The sequence below is a fragment of the Aquarana catesbeiana genome, linkage group LG09 (genome assembly GCF_042186555.1).
Source record: "Aquarana catesbeiana isolate 2022-GZ linkage group LG09, ASM4218655v1, whole genome shotgun sequence".
In the NCBI taxonomy this organism is placed as follows: Eukaryota; Metazoa; Chordata; class Amphibia; order Anura; family Ranidae; genus Aquarana; species Aquarana catesbeiana.
In genome coordinates this window covers 157,026,915-157,044,231 of record NC_133332.1, presented here as the reverse complement: position 1 = coordinate 157,044,231, position 17,317 = coordinate 157,026,915, and the positions used below count along the sequence as shown (strand labels likewise).

The 17,317-nt window shown below is 43.3% G+C and overlaps 1 protein-coding gene and 1 pseudogene across 2 annotated transcripts in view; both read left to right on the top strand.

The window, feature by feature from the left end:
• Positions 1-17,317, top strand: part of NRK (Nik related kinase) — a 402,914-nt gene that overhangs the window by 256,136 nt on the left and 129,461 nt on the right. For both annotated transcript variants that reach the window (XM_073599301.1, XM_073599300.1), the window contains exons 18-19: positions 280-344; positions 6,040-6,131. In XM_073599301.1, the coding sequence (XP_073455402.1) occupies positions 280-344; positions 6,040-6,131 (157 nt within the window). The remainder of the gene's footprint in view (positions 1-279; positions 345-6,039; positions 6,132-17,317) is intronic.
• Positions 8,877-9,009, top strand: LOC141109058 (U2 spliceosomal RNA; annotated as a pseudogene).

The window sequence follows — 17,317 nt, the reverse complement described above, 5'->3', positions numbered from 1 at the left end:
ACACGCCCGACACCCCTAGTATCAGCTGCAAAAGTGTCCATTATGCATGAGGCCTTTAACTGGCACCCACAATCCTGCCTAACCATTCTCAGTCTCTTTGCCCTCTGCTAGTATTAAATGTTAGTGACATCAAAAAGTCCTGTCTTAACTTGCACCTATCTAGATTTCTTGAAAGATTAAAAACGCTTTTAGTATCATTTGTGGTTGAACTGACCATTTAAAAGCATAACATAGTAAATTGGTTAATCTATGATGACTGACAATGTCTTTCTATTTCAGGTTCCAGAGAGAACCACTTCCAAGTTTTACATGGGCTCCCGAGGCCACCAAAGAAGTCCATCTGGGTAATTGACAGTACCAGATCACAATTATACTTCCGAGTTGGATCACAAATGTTACCAGAGACAGAGAGACAATTATGGAAACATAATTGCTAGCTTCAGCTTATATAGCTTGCTTAGCTATATAATTGGATCACTTGAAAGTGTTCTTAAGATAGAATACAATAAAAAGAAATGCAGAATTATTTTAAGAAATACAAAGTATAATTAAGCTATATAATAGGAAATGTTTGAAAAGGTTTTCACAATAAAAAAATAATTCTGCAGTCATTATAACCACACGCGTACACTATTATACTGTAAATATCTTCTAGGATCCAAACGCTTGGATTCATACGTGGATATTATGTAATGTAGTATTGTAATAAACCAATATTTTTACACAAATGATGATCAAATATTAAAGTATATCTCTAGGCAAAACTTTATTTTCAATGGTGTGGGGATGGGGTTAGTTTTTAATACAGTGTATGTCCCCTTTGAGAGTTCATGCCTTTCTTTCCTCCTAACTATTGTCACCAAGACGGGAAGGGAAATACAAAATTGGAAAATTGTCCCCAGAATAAAATGTAAGAGGAAATCTTTTACTGGGGGCACCGGTCTATTTTGATCCTTCCCTATTCAAGTACATACACTTTAGGCTGATGAGAAAACTGCCTTTGATTATCAGAATATTCAGTATAGTTTAACAGCTGCCTACAAAGAATCAAGTCCCAGCCATGACTATTTGTGCTGAACCATTGTGGCTACAAACATCTGACAACATTTTCATATAGTTCCCATGGTCCCCCAGTATTATAAACATCTAAAAAGTACGATGAGGCACTCAACCCCAAAAGTCTGTTGATCTTTTTTAGCTATATTTTCACCACAAATAGATCCAATCAGCATATTTATATGCGCTAGAAGCTTATCATAAACAATCCTGAAAAAGATTCATCATATTATTATTATACAGTCTGTGCAGCAATTTACAACCTGAGGGTAGACAGTACAGTGACAATACAATCCAATACAGGAGGAATCAGAGGGCCCTGATCGTTAGAGCTTACAACAAAAAAGGGAGGGTGAAGTGATATATAGGGTAATAAATGTGGGGGATGAACTGATGGAGAAAATGTAAGTCGTTATTAGTGGGGGGGCGGGATAGGCTTCTCTGAAGAGATGGGTTTTCAGAGATCATCCAAAAGCAAACAGAGTAGGAAACAGACAGATTGGGGTATGAAATTCTATAGGATGGGAGAGAGTCGGGAAAAGTCCTGGAGGCGAGTATGGAGGGAAGTGACAAGGAAGCTAGAGAGCAGGAGGTCATGGGAGGAATGAAGAGAACAATTCAGTTGGTATATTGAGACTGGGTTAGTGATGTAGCTGGAAGCCGAGTTGTGGGTGGCTTTTTAAGTTGTTCGTATTTTGAATTTAATTGGTTCAGCATAAGCCAGGAGGAGGAGCAGACACTGAACGGTTGGTAAGGTGGAGGAGTTTGACGGCACCATTCATGATAGACTGAAGAGGGGATAGCCTATGTAAAGCTGAGCCAATGAGGAGGGAGTTGCAATAGTCTAGGTGGGAGATGATCAAGGAACGAATTAGAAGCTTTATGGTGTCATTGGTTAGGATGGGACGTATTTTGGAGATGTTGCGTAGGTTGAGGCAGCAAGTTTTGGACAGTGATTGGATGTGGGGCAGAAAGGATAGTTCAGAGTTCAGGATAACACCTAGCACCTTGGCATGCAGGGACAGATTAATAGTTGTGCCATAGATCTTGACATAGAAGTCAGGGTAGGAGGCATGTGGGGAAGGAAATATTATGAGCTCGATTTTGAAAGATTGAGTTTGAGGAAGTGATGTGACATCCAGGCTGATATCGCTCTTAGTAAATTAGTGAAGCATGTGGAGACCGATGGCATGAGCTGTGGGGTAGAGAGATAGTTTTGGGTGTCATCAGCAAGGAAATGTATTGAAAGCCATGGGAGGTTATCAAATGACCCAGATAGGAGGTGTAGATTGAAAATATTAGAGGTTGAAGAACAGAACCTTGGGGAACCTCAGCGGAGAAAGGAAGAGGGGAGGAGGAAGTCAATTGTAATTGATATTGAAGGTGCAGTGGGATAAGTAGGATGAGAACCAGCGAAGAGTACAGTCACAGAGACAAAAGGAGTGGAGTTTTTAGATTGTTAAGATAGATGTGATCCAGTAAGGGCTTTTTAAGTACGGGGGTGACTAGTGCATGTTTTAGAGAGTTGAGGAATATGCCAGAGAGGGTATATAAAACACAGTTGCACTCACACATGCCCCGCAATAAGATCGCATTTAAGAAGGTCAGTTGCATATATTCAGAGACAATCTCCTCACTTGGCTGTTCCTGCTCATACAGCACTGGGGTTACTGGATCCTCCTATGCGTTACATCACTGGCAGGTGACTTTTTCAAGCTTTATTAATTTTTTTATATATATTTACTATTTTGTGATATCAGCACATAACACAATAATAGCAGTCTCTATCATGTGTTCATCGTATAATTTTTGGTTTACAATTTGATACAATCATTCACATCAGAGATTGTCATTTTTATTCAAAGTAATGAGTGTACCTGTGGAGAGTGATAAGTGGGGGAGATATCTGTAGGGTGGAGATCCCATCACATATTGTATTATTATTATTATTATACAGTATTTATATAGCGCCAACAGTTTACGTAGCGCTTTACAACTTGAGGGTAGACAGTACAAATACAATACACTTTGATACAGTAGGAATCAGAGGGCCCTGCTCCTTAGAGCTTACAATCTAAGAGGGAAGGTCAAGAGATACAAGAGGTAATAACTGTGGGTGATGTGCTGATTGAGAAGATAAATGTACAGTTGTTAGGTGGGGGCCAGATAGGCTTCTCTGAAGAGATGAGTTTTCAGGGATCGTCTGAAAGTGGATAAAGTAGGAGAAAATCGGACGGATTGGGGTAGAGCATTCCAGAGGATGGGGGAGGCTCTGGAGAAGTCCTGAAGGCGAGCATGGGATGAGGTGACAAGGGAGTTTGAGAGCAGGAGGTTTTGGGAGGAGCGAAGAGAACGATTAGGTTGGTATTTTGTGACTAGGTTAGAGATGTAGCTGGGGGCCAGGTTGTGGATGGCTTTGTAAGTTATAGTTAGTATCTTGAATTTAATTCGGTGACTGAGTGGCAGCCAATGGAGGGATTGGCAGAGGGGTGTAGCAGACGCTGAGCGGTTTGTGAGGTGGATGAGCCTGGCAGCAGCGTTCATGACAGACTGAAGTGGGGATAGCCTATTTAGAGGTAAACCAATGAGGAGGGAGTTGCAGTAGTCGAGGCGGGAGATGACCAGGGAGTGGATTAGAAGCTTTGTGGTGACATTGGTTAGGAAGGGGCGTATCTTGGAGATGTTGCGGAGATTGAGGCGGCAGGCTTTGGATAGTGATAGAATGTGGGGTTGAAAGGTTAGTTCAGAGTCCAGGATTACACCTAGGACCTTGGCGTGGGGAGATGGGTTGATAGTTGAGCCGTTGATATTGACAGGGAAATCAGGGGAAGTGGCACCTGAGGGAGGAAATATCATGAGCTCGGTTTTGGATAGGTTGAGTTTGAGGAAGTGATGTGACATCCAGGCTGATATGTCTGCTGGTAAGTTGGTAATACGTGAGGAGACAGATGGAGAGAGCTGGGGGGTGGAGAGATAGATTTGGGTGTCGTCAGCGTAGAGATGATATTTAAAGCCGTGGGAGGCAATCAACTGACCCAAGGAGGTGGTGTAGATTGAGAAAAGGAGAGGTCCAAGAACAGAACCTTGGGGGACCCCAACGGAAAAAGGAAGAGGAGAGGAGGAAGTAGAGTTGTAAGTGACACTGAAGGAGCGGTGGGATAGGTAGGATGAGAACCAGCGAAGAGTAAAGTCACGGAGACCAAAGGAGTGGAGTTTTTTTGAGGAGGAGGGGGTGGTCCACTGTGTCAAAGGCAGCAGAGAGATCCAGGAGAAGTAGTTCAGAATAGTGTCCATTGGCATTAGCCATTAGTAGGTCATTTGAGAGTTTAAGGAGAGCAGTTTCCGTGGAGTGTTGAGGGTGAAAACCGGACTGAAGGGGATCAAGAAGTTTATTCATGATCAGATGGTCGCTTAGTCGGTTGTAGACTAGTCTTTCAAGAAGTTTGGAGAAGGAGAGTAAGGAGATATTGTATCAATCTTATTTTTAAAGTGAATGGCGATCTCATGGGCTGTGATTGAGGTAGTGGAGGACAAAGTAGAGAGTTGAAGGTAGAGAAGAGTTGATGGGGACTGGATGAGGTAGTGTTAATGAGAGTAATAAAATAGGTCTGCTTGGCAGCGTGGCGGCAAGAATAGTATTTTTGAAGGACAGATTTATATTGGTTGAAATATTTCTAAAACTCAGTCTTATGCCACAGGTGCTCAAGAGCTTCCTACCCCATGATTTGCAATGAGTACATGCACTACTTTTGTCAATTTCGTGAGCGACTTAAATCGACATCTGTGCATGAAGCCGCACAGATGTCTTCCAAGTCACACACAAAGTCGAACTGATATGCAGCTTTGAAAGCATGCAAGTTTAGAAGTTGCACTATTTCAAGAGCACAGTCAATGTGAACAAGGCCTTAAGGTACAACTAAAAGCAAACTTTTTTTGTAAGTTTTGGGCACAGTGGAGACAGATTAGAATATCTGTCAGGTTCTTTTGCGGTCTGCGCCCCCGTTAGTCCTGTTTACTGTTATCACCAAGAGTAAAAGTGAATGTCAAGTTTTGGGTTGTCGCCAAAACAGGAATAGAGGTGAAATCTTCCAATGGGGTTGCTAGTTCTGATCAGCTTAGTGATTAAGGATGAGCTCAGGCGTGTTCGCACACTCCACGTGCAGAACCCGCCAGGAAGTCGGCACGGCGCTGCGCTAATCACAGGTAGTGAGACATTTCCCCATCTGTGCAGCCGCACATCAGGAAAATGTCTCACTGCCTGTGATTAGTGCAGCGCCGTGCCGACTTCCTCGTGGGCTCTGCACGTGGAGTGTGCGGACACGCCCAAGCCCATCCTTATTAGTGATAAACAAGGTTTCCTCACTTTGAAGGGATTTCCTCTCTCTTCCTGTTTTATCTATGGGACAGGAAGTGAAGGTAAATCTTCTTAATGGGGACATAGATGGCAAAAAACTGACAGGGGTTATAAACTTTCCTTACTCTATACAAAATGTAAAACAAATATATCCTTTTAGTTCTATTTAAGTAGATCAACCAATGTTAAAAATACTCTCCAAATGGCCCCAAACACTGAAGCAATACCAGATTCTCTTAATAAAACATTTTTCATTATAGCATAGTATCCCCACAATACAATGCCTGAAATAATTACAAGTTACATACATATCAGTAATATGACAAATAACACCCCTCCAAACCCTCATCTTTTTATCAGTGTGGGGCTGGGAAGTGAACAGAGATTGAGAAATCTATCCTAGAACCACCAGTTCATTTTCCTCCAACTATTACACACTATCTCCACTGGCCTTGCTGCTGGAATGTATCAGTGAACAGTAGAAAGACCTGTCTGCTATGTCCTAACTGATGCACTGACCATACATTCCTCTGGGAGACATAGGGTAATATATTAATTATAAAGCCAGCTTTGATTAGCAAAACTGTACATATCTGACTAATCACTAACCTTATGTGTTTTTCCACTAGGGGCTTCCTGCAACAATCCAAAGACCAGTCTGAAAGCTCAAGAATTGGCAATGAAACTGGAAATGCCAGCCAGAGCAGCAGATTGAAACCAGGTGATTGCTTCATCTGTACACAGATGCATTCATTAAAGGAGTATTATAGTCAGAGAAAAAACACTAGTATATTTGCTTAAGGGAATTTGCCGGGTTAATCCAGGGTGCTGAATTATGACTAATCTGGGATTTTGTACCTTTGTATGAACTAGTGAAACTGATTTGTCTGCATGAACATGCTTCTAATTCAATGGGCCTATTATGCATGGATGATGGGATTGATTTCTGATTGTAAAAACTGGACAGGACAGGTAAGCACAGAAATGGGCATGTAAAATGAGATGCATTTCTGTCCTATTAAAAAAAAAAAAAAAATAAGTGTATATCCTTGTCTGAATGACAGCACCATTTATTTGTCATCAGTGCAGCTCAAATAATCTGACTGCTGAAAAAATAAGGGGATACAGGGATATTCACATTCACATTCACGTTCACATTCATAGTATAGTGGTATCTTGCAGCACTGGCTGCCTAGAAGATGACTGGAGTGTCAGACAGACACGCTCTGCCTTGTTCAGCAGGGGATCTGTAAGCAGATGTTCTGCCGAACTGGAGCAGATTGGGACAGCTGTCAGTTTTGTGACATTCATGTCCATTCAGTTTTTGTTCCCATTTTAAAGCGGAGGTCTGCCCACCCCACGAAAAATTGAAAGTCAGCAGCTTCAAATACTGTATGGACACTTACCTGTCCAAGGTGCCAGCAATGTCGGCATCTCAGTCGATCTTCAGATCGACGATCTGGTGCAGCTGCCGTCATTTCTGGTAAGGGAACCCGGCAGTGCACCCTTTTGGCTTCACGCCCGGTTCCCTATTGCACATGCATGAAGTGCACTGCGCATTCCAATTGGTCTGGCGGCAGAAAAAGAAGGAGCGGGCCAGACTTCTGAAGTACCTCGCCGCGGCAAGGTCTGACGGAAGTGGGGACAGGATACCTGTCAAAAAACTTGTCCCCATCCCCCCTCCCCCTGAAAGGTGCCAAATGTGGCACCTGAGGGGTCGGAGGAGACAAATAAGTGAAAGTTCTACTTTTGGGTGGAACACCGCTTTAACAGTGGGCTGTGGTTGACCTATGATAGCTCAATGGCAGCAGGAAGTGTTTGTATACGTACATCAGGTTACCTCCAATCCATCACATTTAGATCTAGAACAGGGGTGTTCAATCCGTGGCCTGTGGCACATTTAGGTCTAGAACAGGGGCACTCAACCCGTGGCCCTCAACCTCAAACTGATTGCAGGAGTTTTGGTGCTCTCACTGACCGTACACCACACCTGCAGGTAGGGTTGCCACCTCATCCCTTTAGGCTGGGTTTACACTATTGCGAATTTGATGCGGATTTCTCCACATTCAATTTGCATGTCAGGAGCCTGTGACCGGCTCTCAATGGATTCAGTTTACACAGTCCTGAGATGGCTGCAGAGCAAATTGCAGGAGTCCTGTGCATCTTCTGGTCCGTTTCAGATCCGAATTCAGCCAAAAATTCGGACCAGAAACGATGAACAGGGATGCACCGGACCCCTGCTGTGAGCTGCTCCACACAACAATGTGAACCCAGCCCTAAACCAAAACACATAAATTACATAGGTTCTGAAGCTAGTTTAATGTAGATCAGGCACCAAGTGAGTTTAATTACTACCTTAATCAGCCACAGAACCTGTGTAAATAATATGTGTTTGGTTTTAGGCCCCTTTCACACGATCGGACCGTTCAGGTCCGCCTGTCAGTTTTGACGGCGGACCTGAACGGGCGCTCCATGTTAGCCTATGGAGCGACGGATTTCAGCGGAGACATATACCCGCTGACATCCGACCCGGTCCGATCCGCAAAAAGCAGATGGATGGCCCTACATCCAGATCCGTCACTGGCGGATCGGATCGGGTGAGATCTGATGAAAACGGACATGCTGTCCGTTTCCATAGGCAGCAGCGGCGCCTGATAAGCCCCTCCCCGCTCAGTGAGCAGAGAGGGACCTGTCATCCGCCGGCTCAGCGGAGATCAACGGAGAAATCTCCCGCTGAGCCGGCGGACCGAGGCAAGCTCCGTGGAAACGGAGTCCGCCTTAAAGGGATGAGGTGGCAACCCTACCTGCAGAATATAATAGAAGTCTATGGCAAAGCGCAGTTAACTGGCAGGAAAGACACAGGTGCACTGCGCTGCACCAGTGGTGTAGATAAACCACAGTGCAATTATTATGAAAGCAGCCTTATAGATGGCTCGGGACAGTAAGAACTCATTTTGCGGTTTTGGGGGCAGTAAAACCCCATAGTTGAGACATGTTTTTACCACACACCCAACCACTGATGTAGCGCCAGGGGTCACAATGGCTACCCCAACCCATGCTCCAGGGGGCCCGTGCGGCCTCCCTGTCACATTCTGTTTTACACATGGACAGGAGGGACAGCATTTACAAGAACCAATCCTCTTAATTTCCTCCTGCAACTGCCGACATTCAGTGGCTGCAGGAGGAAAATGTTCATTATGCTATTCAAAATCAAAAATTCTAAACCATTTAATTTCATTGTGGCCCGCGACCGGTTACCAAACCAAAGTGGCCCTCGCTGTTATTGTTTGGACCTGGAGGGATTTGGAGATCGGCAAATGTAAACGGATACAAGTTCATATACATCCACCTCCCCATAGACCTGCATTGAACCTCCGATCAGGTATGCCTGAAAAACTGACAGGCGGAACTGATCAGAAAGCCCATGCAAAAGGTGCCTTTAGCAGTCTTATGCCCCGTACACACAGTCGCTTCTTGGCCTTTTGGCTAAGATCAAGTGTAGTATCTGTTCTTATCAGTTTCCAGGAGGTGGCGCTTGCTTCCGTCCCTGATCTATGATGAGATAGAGATGGGATGGCAGTTGCTATGCAAAACCTGCTGGAGTAAAGGTGACCTGGAGCGGTTTGTAGCCAAAAGGGATGGAGAACCACGGGGTCTGATCCGGAGGGTCGGGACCCTGGCCTTCTGGCCTGGATTGGGGCAGCTCTAGCTCCGGACAGTTATTCGGGAGAGAATGTTGGCTCACCTTACTCCCACCGGGGGAGCGGCCAATATTTCCCGAATGTAACTAGGTAGAAGGGACTGAACAACGGTGAGGCCTGATGGTAAAGGGCTCTCACCAAGCTTCCAGAACTCCATGCCTTCCTGCCTGGGGTGGGGGCTGCTGTGGTCCGGGCCGGTGGCCAGGGTTGGTCTTGAAAGCCTGTGGAGTATGTGCCCCTGGAGTGGCAGTCCAGGGGTGCCATAAAATCATAAAATCACTGTGAGTGACAGTCACTTTGATTTGAGGCACCACGGTCACTGCACCATAGAACATGCTTTTTTAGCACCTGCCTCTTGGGCCGGGCCTTTTGGCTGGGACCAGAGGATTTTTTTATTCCTGGTCGGAGGGCCTGGTCATTGTTTTACACAATGGCCACCCTTTTCACTCTCCTCTCCACTATCCCTTCCCCACTTTCTTTTATTTCTTTTATTTATTTTTATTGAATCCTGTTTTGTCACTGTATGTCTTTTTATGTTTGTACACGGTTTTGTCTCACTGTGTGGCGAGTAAGGACAGGTCCTCGGGCCAGCCCTGAAAGTCTTGGGAAGGGGTGGACATGGCCTTTTGGCTTAGTTCGCCCTCTCTCATGGGGTCTCCCTTCGAGGGAGCCCCACCTGGTACTTGGGTGGGTTCTGTTTCGGCAGACCCTCCAGAGAAGGGGGTCTGTCTGGTTTCGGCCAGATAGACCATTGTAAAGTACCTTTGTCCCCGTCTGGAGCCTAACGCCCCGGGGGATCAGGGAATTGGCACGTCTGTGTACTCGTTGTACTTTTTTGTGACCACTCTTTATGTGTGTGCACATTTTTTTGGCACCGGGTGAAGTTTTTTGGGTGTGTTGTGCATGCCATAGGCTTTCAAAAAAAAAAAAAAAATGCCCCGTACACACAGTTGGATTTTCGAATGGAGAATGTTCAGTTGCGGCTTTTTGTCGGAAATTCCGACCGTGTGTAAGCTCCATCTGACATTTTCCATCGGAATTTCCAACACACAAAATTTGAGATCTGGATCTCAAATTTTCCGACAATAAAATCCGTGGTCGGAAATTCTGATCATGTGTACACAATTCAGACACACAAAGCTCCACACATGCTCGGAATCAAGCAGAAGAACCGCACTAGCTATTGAACTTCATTTTTCTTGGCTCGTCGTACGTGTTGTACGTCACCGCGTTCTTGAGGTTCGGAATTTCCGACAAGATTTGTGTGACCGCGTCCAAATTGCCCCTTCCCCCTTAAGCTGCAAAGACAACTGGACAGAGTTTTGTACTTGCTGCACTGCTTTGTTTGGCAGCCAGGAAAAAATTATATCTCCCTGTCGCATTCGGCTGTCGTTACTACCCAGGTGGTGAGAAAGGTGACCCAGCACCTCCCAGCTGTATGTCAAATGCCCTCTGAAAAGGATCACACTTTACAGGGCAATGTAAATATAAACTAACCTGTATGAAAGTACAAGGTGATGAACTGCTTCTATAAGATGAAACTCATCAGCCATCTAACTATGCTCCTAAAGGCTGGGTTCACACTGGTATGACACGACAGTCGTACGACTGTGGATCCGACTTTGCCCTGCGACTTGAAGTCCGACATCCGTCCGAATTCAAATAATGTGGATCTGACTTTGCCAGGCACTTTGTGTCTGGTATGAATCTTTAGGGGAAACTCCACGCCAAATTTAACAAAAAAAACGGCATGGGGCCCCCCCAAAATCCATACTAGACCCTTATCCTAGTGTGCAGCCTGGCAGGTCAGGAAAAGGGAATGGACGAGTGAGCGCCCCCTCTTTCCTGGACCATACCAGGCAACATGCCCTCAATATGGGGGGTGGGTGCTTTGCGCCCCCCACCCCAAAGCACCTTGTCCCCATGTTGATGTGGACAAGGGCCTCTTCCCGACAACCCTGGCAGTTGGTTGTCGGGTCTGCAGGCGGGGGGCTTATTGGAATCTGGAAGCCCCCCACCCTATGTGCCCCCCCATTGTACCCCTACCCATTCACCCCCAAAAAAGTGTAAAAATAAAAAGTGTCAAAAATAAAAAGCGGTACACAGGTTTTTAAAATAATTTATTAAGGCATATTTATTAATCTCTTCTGATTTCTTCTCCCCTCTCCGACTCTTCTGCCTCCTCCGCTGATGTCTTCTGCCTCTGCTGGTTCTTCTCCCCTCTCTGGTTCTTCTCCACTCTCCGCTGATGTCTTTTAGCCCTCTCTGGTTCTTCTACCTCTGTCCACTGTCTTCTGTCTCTGCCAGGTCTCTTCTCTGCGCTGTCTTCTTTCTGTTCTTCCTCCGATATTGACTCAACGCTTTCTCTCGCTCTAATGCTAGGTGCGTGGTGTGCCACTACTTATATTGGCATGCGGCGGGACCATCCAGTGATGTCACATGGAGGCCCTGCCCCTTGTGACATCACTGCTGGGGCATGAAGGGGCGGTGACATCACAAGTGGGTGGGGCCTCCATGTGATGTCACCGAATGGCCCCGCCCCATGCCAATATAAGTAGTGGCACACCACGTACCTAGCATTAGAGCACTAGATGGCATTGACTATCATAGCACATAAGTATGCTCCTCGGCTCCATTTAGTGGTCATAATGCGTTATTTTCCCCATTCACACATTCAATATAGCCTAAGTAGTTCAGTTTTGCTCCATTAACGCAAAACAAATTGACATGCAATTTCAAAGGAGGAACAGTTTATCTTTTATACATACAGCCTTAACATTCCCCACTATAAGTGCAGTTGGTGTGCTATCATCTTATCAGGGACATTTGTCACATACCTGGTTAGATGCCAAAGTGATAAGAGGGCTTCCCTTGCAACTCTGGTCCGAACATCCCTGGAGGTGCTAACAGGGAGTGCACAGCACAGAGAAACACGGATCCCAAAAGTCCAGTTAGCTTGTGGCTGTTCCTGGAAGTGGTCAGAAGATTAGAGTCTCTGTGGGATCTTGGGGAAACACTGTAGACAAGCAAGTCAGGCCCAGCAAGGGGCAGTATGCTGACACGTAGGATAGGACCAGCAAGGAAGAATTCATCAGTATCAAGCTTTACAGCAGTAGTAAACTCCCCTAATCATACATGATGTAAACAATATCGAAATCTAACTAGTTATTTACAATGAACATGGCACTAAGAGTATGCTCAAAAATCTTTCTTACTGTCATAAATCGTTATTTTTGAAACACTCCTGCTTGGCTGTTCGCCGGAGCCATACTTACTCTGGTCTTCCGCATCTGTCTTGTAATTTAGTTCCACCTGCAGTAGCTTTCCCTGTCCATAATCCTGCGCATACGCATTAATAGCCATATCCAAGCCTCTTCTTTGTTTTCGGTTACTTCGGAAACAAAGTGCAGCGAATTGGAGACGATCCTCTTAATGCGGAAGGAGTAGAAAGGAATATCGGGGGATGTCAGGGCTGATGCCGACACTAGGAAATGACACAGCTCCAGCATAGACCCTGCATTTTTACGGCATCATACGCTTGCTGCAAAATTAGGACAAATGGCGCATGCGCGGTTGACGTCATTAGAATCATATTATAACCTGCAATTGTCCATGTACAGAAAACTACTCAGAATGGGGATACAACCACTTTAAGAACTAGTTCACTCCATTTAGCCGTAGTTAAGCATGTTATGCATACCGCCCAACTTTTTGAGATGGGAATGAGGGACACCTGTCAGCAAAAGTATGCAGGCATAGGACAAACCCCTTGCCACGCCCCCTTAAAGGAGAATTGTACAAAAAAAACAAGATTGGTTAAACCCACAAGTGCTTTTTTTTTACCACTACTATTCCTTTATATTGGCTTTTGGAATTCACAAATGCAGCAATTTAGAAATCAAAGGTTTAGTGCTGTAAAACACTTTTTCATAGATAAAATATGCATTTTATATACAACTATATAGATCAGACCAAAATGAGGGACAAATGAGGAGGAATGAGGGACAGAGGGACATTGCTCCAAATCAGGGACAGTCCCTCGAAATCAAGGACAGATGGGAGCTATGATGTTATGTGTGTCAGGACACTAAGGTGTCATTTATTTTGAATAGTACCCCAGGGCACTACAGCAATGCACCTGTATGGCCATACATTGCATTTCCAGAAAAGAGCTTTGCTTTTGATGGTTTGCATTGACAGCCCATTCAAAATGAATGGAGCTGCCCTAATGCAGTGCATGTTAGCATGCATGCATTACCACAATAGAACAGTGTAAATCTGACCTAAGAACTCCGTGGATGGTGCCTTAACTGATTTACTTTCGAAGCTGATTTTGAATAGGCTGCCAAATGCACACAAACAGGCCAAAAAAGGGACATGGTGCACTGCCATAGAAAAAATGCTACAATGCATGGTAGTGCATCAGAGCTGCAATACTTTAGTGTATTGGGGTTCCATACAAAATAAATAGCACAACAACTTGGTATTGAACGTAATGCCCACATTACTGCAATGCACTGCATCTCAAAAGTGTGTTTGGCCCTCAGTATTCTGAACATTGATTTTGATTATGTTTTTGTAGATATTGGTAATATTTTTGGCAGGTTGTAAGAAAAATGTCATCTACAGGACTTATATTGTTGGCTGTATAAATAGTCAGTAACAACAAATTTTATTTTAGTTACTTTTTCTCCTTTTTTGTGTGTATTAGAGTTACTTGACTGGACACTGAGGCTGGATGACAGATTAGGCATCAAAGTTTACCCTGAGTGATTTAATTTAAAAGTGACAATACATTTAAATCACAAGTCTTATATTGCAATTAAAAGTGACATTGCTTCAGTGGCTGCCATTCAAATAGAGTGACGCATGACAGATGCAGTAATGATCTAATGCAGTTGGCTACCACTGCCCCCTAAAGCAGTCAATGTGTCATATACCTTGAAATCCAAAGTGTTTAAATTAGGAATAATGTACTAGAGTGAAATAAATGTAGTAAGCAGATAATTCTGACTAATGTGAATAATGTGCCGCAATATTTAAAGAGCAGCTCCAGGCAACTAGCAAAACCATTCAAAGAACTGGTAATGCATTCCACTAACTATAATGTCCTTAAAGGGTAACTCAATTTTCATGAAAAAAAAAATATAAATTAATGTTATGAAAAATGATCTTTCCTTTTTAATCTGCAGCTTCTGTAAAATTCAATGCTATATGGTAACCTGGAGGCCTTCTGGAAAACAAAGCTTCCCCAGAAATGTAATTTCCTGCTTGTATGATTAGCTCACTGATTTTCCCAGAAGTCTGCATCAAGGTACAAGCCAAATTTTAGGTATCCTTTGCATTAGGAATTATATTGTTGGTGAGATGCTCACTTACAGTTAATTGCCTCTAAAGGGATGCAGACACTGCAACTTTCTTCATTAGAACTTCTAGTGCATCAGCTGATTATATTGGACACAGACACACCCATTCAGAAATCATTATTTCAATGATGTTAGTGAAACATACAGCTCTTTCTTAAGAACAGAAATGGGTAGGACTCTGCAACAAAATGTAAGTTCTTGCAATGTACATATATTACGCAGAGGTGATTGTTTTTTTTTTTTTCCTCAACAAAAGTGGAGTTACTCTTTAAGGTATAAGGGACTCTCTGTGTGCATAAAAGTTAAAAGAAAACTATATTTAATAGTGGAAGTGGAGAGATCTCTATTGGTGGGGGGATCTTTGCTTTGGGAGGGAGGTAATTTTTTATTGTGCTTTACTGACCTGTGTGTTACACACTCCTTATCTGGGCACTCAGTGTGTTACAGACCCTGTTAGAATCTTGTTGTGGAACAGTAATTAAAGAATATCTTTAGGTATAAGCACAGTTCCATATGTCACCATATATGTAATGAGTAGGTTTTTTTTTTTTTTTTTTTTTTAGCAGGTAAAATGTATTAAATGTTACCATACCATAGTAGGCTAACTTATGAAATAATGCATTCTGCAGAGGAAATGGCCACAAGGTCAAGAACATATTGGGTGGAGAACCAAGTCTCTCTAGCAGAATCTGAAGGGTAAGATGTATCTTCCCACTCAAGGTTTTTTTTATCAGATGGGCCAACGGAGACTCCTGTCCCCTGGTTGCATTTCCACTTCCTCCATCAGCCCTCCTAACTGATCTCTAGCCTTATGAACAGCCGCAATACATTTATGAAACCCCTGGGGAATTTCACCCAGTGTGGGTTGTGCAGTATCTTGAAGTATGTCAGCCTCATCAACCTGCATCCAATCTTCCAATACTGCTATCTTATCTGACTTTGACAAGGAACATGAAGCTAATGGCACCTCTTGCAATATTTCCTGAAATGTTTCATAGTCCTCAAAGAATTACTGTCCCTGTGAGTTTAGATGCTCTTGGGTATCAAACAGCATATCCTGTGATGCCTCCTTCTCACCAGGGTGGGGTTTCTTACCCAATTTACTAACAGGATCCTTGGGCTTCTCTGTGCTACATGGTGTGCTCAAGGGAGAGCAGGCTGGGCACCCTTTTGGGCCTCCAGGGCAGCAGCTTCCTCCTTGTTTTTGCATGTTATCATGGAGGCACTCAGGAGACTCCGGAAAGCACTTGATGGCTGTGTGCAGGTATATCATTGCTGGTGGAAGGATCAGTACAAGGATCAGTAGCAGGAGCTCCATGAGACACATCTCCTCACAAGCTGTGCTTTCCCATGCCCTCTAGGCTAAAATGTTAGGCCCCATCTATTGTTTTGCACACCCACAGTTTTCCATGTCATGCACAACCGAATTGTTTTCCTCTGGGTGCCCAAGGCTGCCCCCCCCCCAGTAAAAATAATCTATGACTCTGTTTCAGAATGTATTTGAAATAACAATAATAATAATTTGAAATAACAGTAATAATAATAATGATGCAATAAAATATAGAATACTTTATCTGTTTTAAAGACTGAAAATAAAGGACACCAGTGTATGCATATCATTTTTTTTCTTGCATAAGAACAGGAGTACGAGGTTATGATAAATATGATGAAAAGAGTCTTAGGATAAGTAGAGCTGCCCAGAAGTAGACAACTTATTCAAGTGTAGAATGTTGCATGGGCACCTTCAAGCTTATGTTTCTTTAGATAAAAGATCTAAGAAGCAGATTATTGCTCTTTTAAGCATGAGCCACAATTGCATTAATTTTAACTTTGTTTCAGTTCTTTAGAATACTTAAAAGATGCAATTTAGCACAAAGTAATGTACTGTACATTGCTAGCAAATGGAGAAGGTTTAAAAATAATTGATGCTTGCAAATCGATAGAACTTGCTCCATACCATTGCTGCCTTCGCAAGGAGATAAACAGATTTACAGTGGAAAAAGTGCTGAATTGGAGAGGCTTCCAGGGGATTTCTGCTAAGTCCCACAACTCGTACATTTTAACTTGCTCATTGTCTTTATATAAACATAATTCTTTCTTATTATTAAAGTTACATTGCTAGCATTTCAGTAAAGTGCTCTCCAATTCACACTTGTCCCACTGGCATTTACTGCTGGAAATTATTTATCCACTGGGATTTCTGCTCTTAAGCCTACTACTTTCATCAACGATATTACAGTACAGTTGCAGGAAACTTTAACTCTATGTTGTACATAGAGTATACTAAAAAAATGTAGTGAAGATGTATGGGATCATTTAGCTTGCTGCTGTATATCGCAAATAAGCAATGTTAAGCAACTGCACAGTCTTTGTTTTGGCAGATTACTGTTTTATTATGATTTATCCATGTTTAGGTACCTGTTTATAATGAATTAATAGGTTCCTGATCTCTTAAACAGTGTGTAATTTCAAGTCGAGACCATTTTCTAGTTCAAATGTATGTAAAGCCCCAATTGTAAAATGCCTGTTGTACTAATAATTACTGTAACCTTTCAAGAAAATTCTGTAGCTTTAAAGAACTCTGGGATGCCAGCAAAAATCAAGTACACCAACCTATATAAAGCAATAAATGGTTAGGTTTATAAATATATTACTCACAGTTTAAGAGGAAAAGTATAATACAATATTCATGATTTCATTGCTGTAATTAAAAAAATGCCAGCTTCTGCCGGCTCTAGGAGGAGGTGGAAATGCAGGGATCATGTTGGATCCTGCCCTGTCACGTTACAGTGTTTAGGAAATGTGGGTGGGTACAATGAAAGCATGTGACTGTTGGGAGG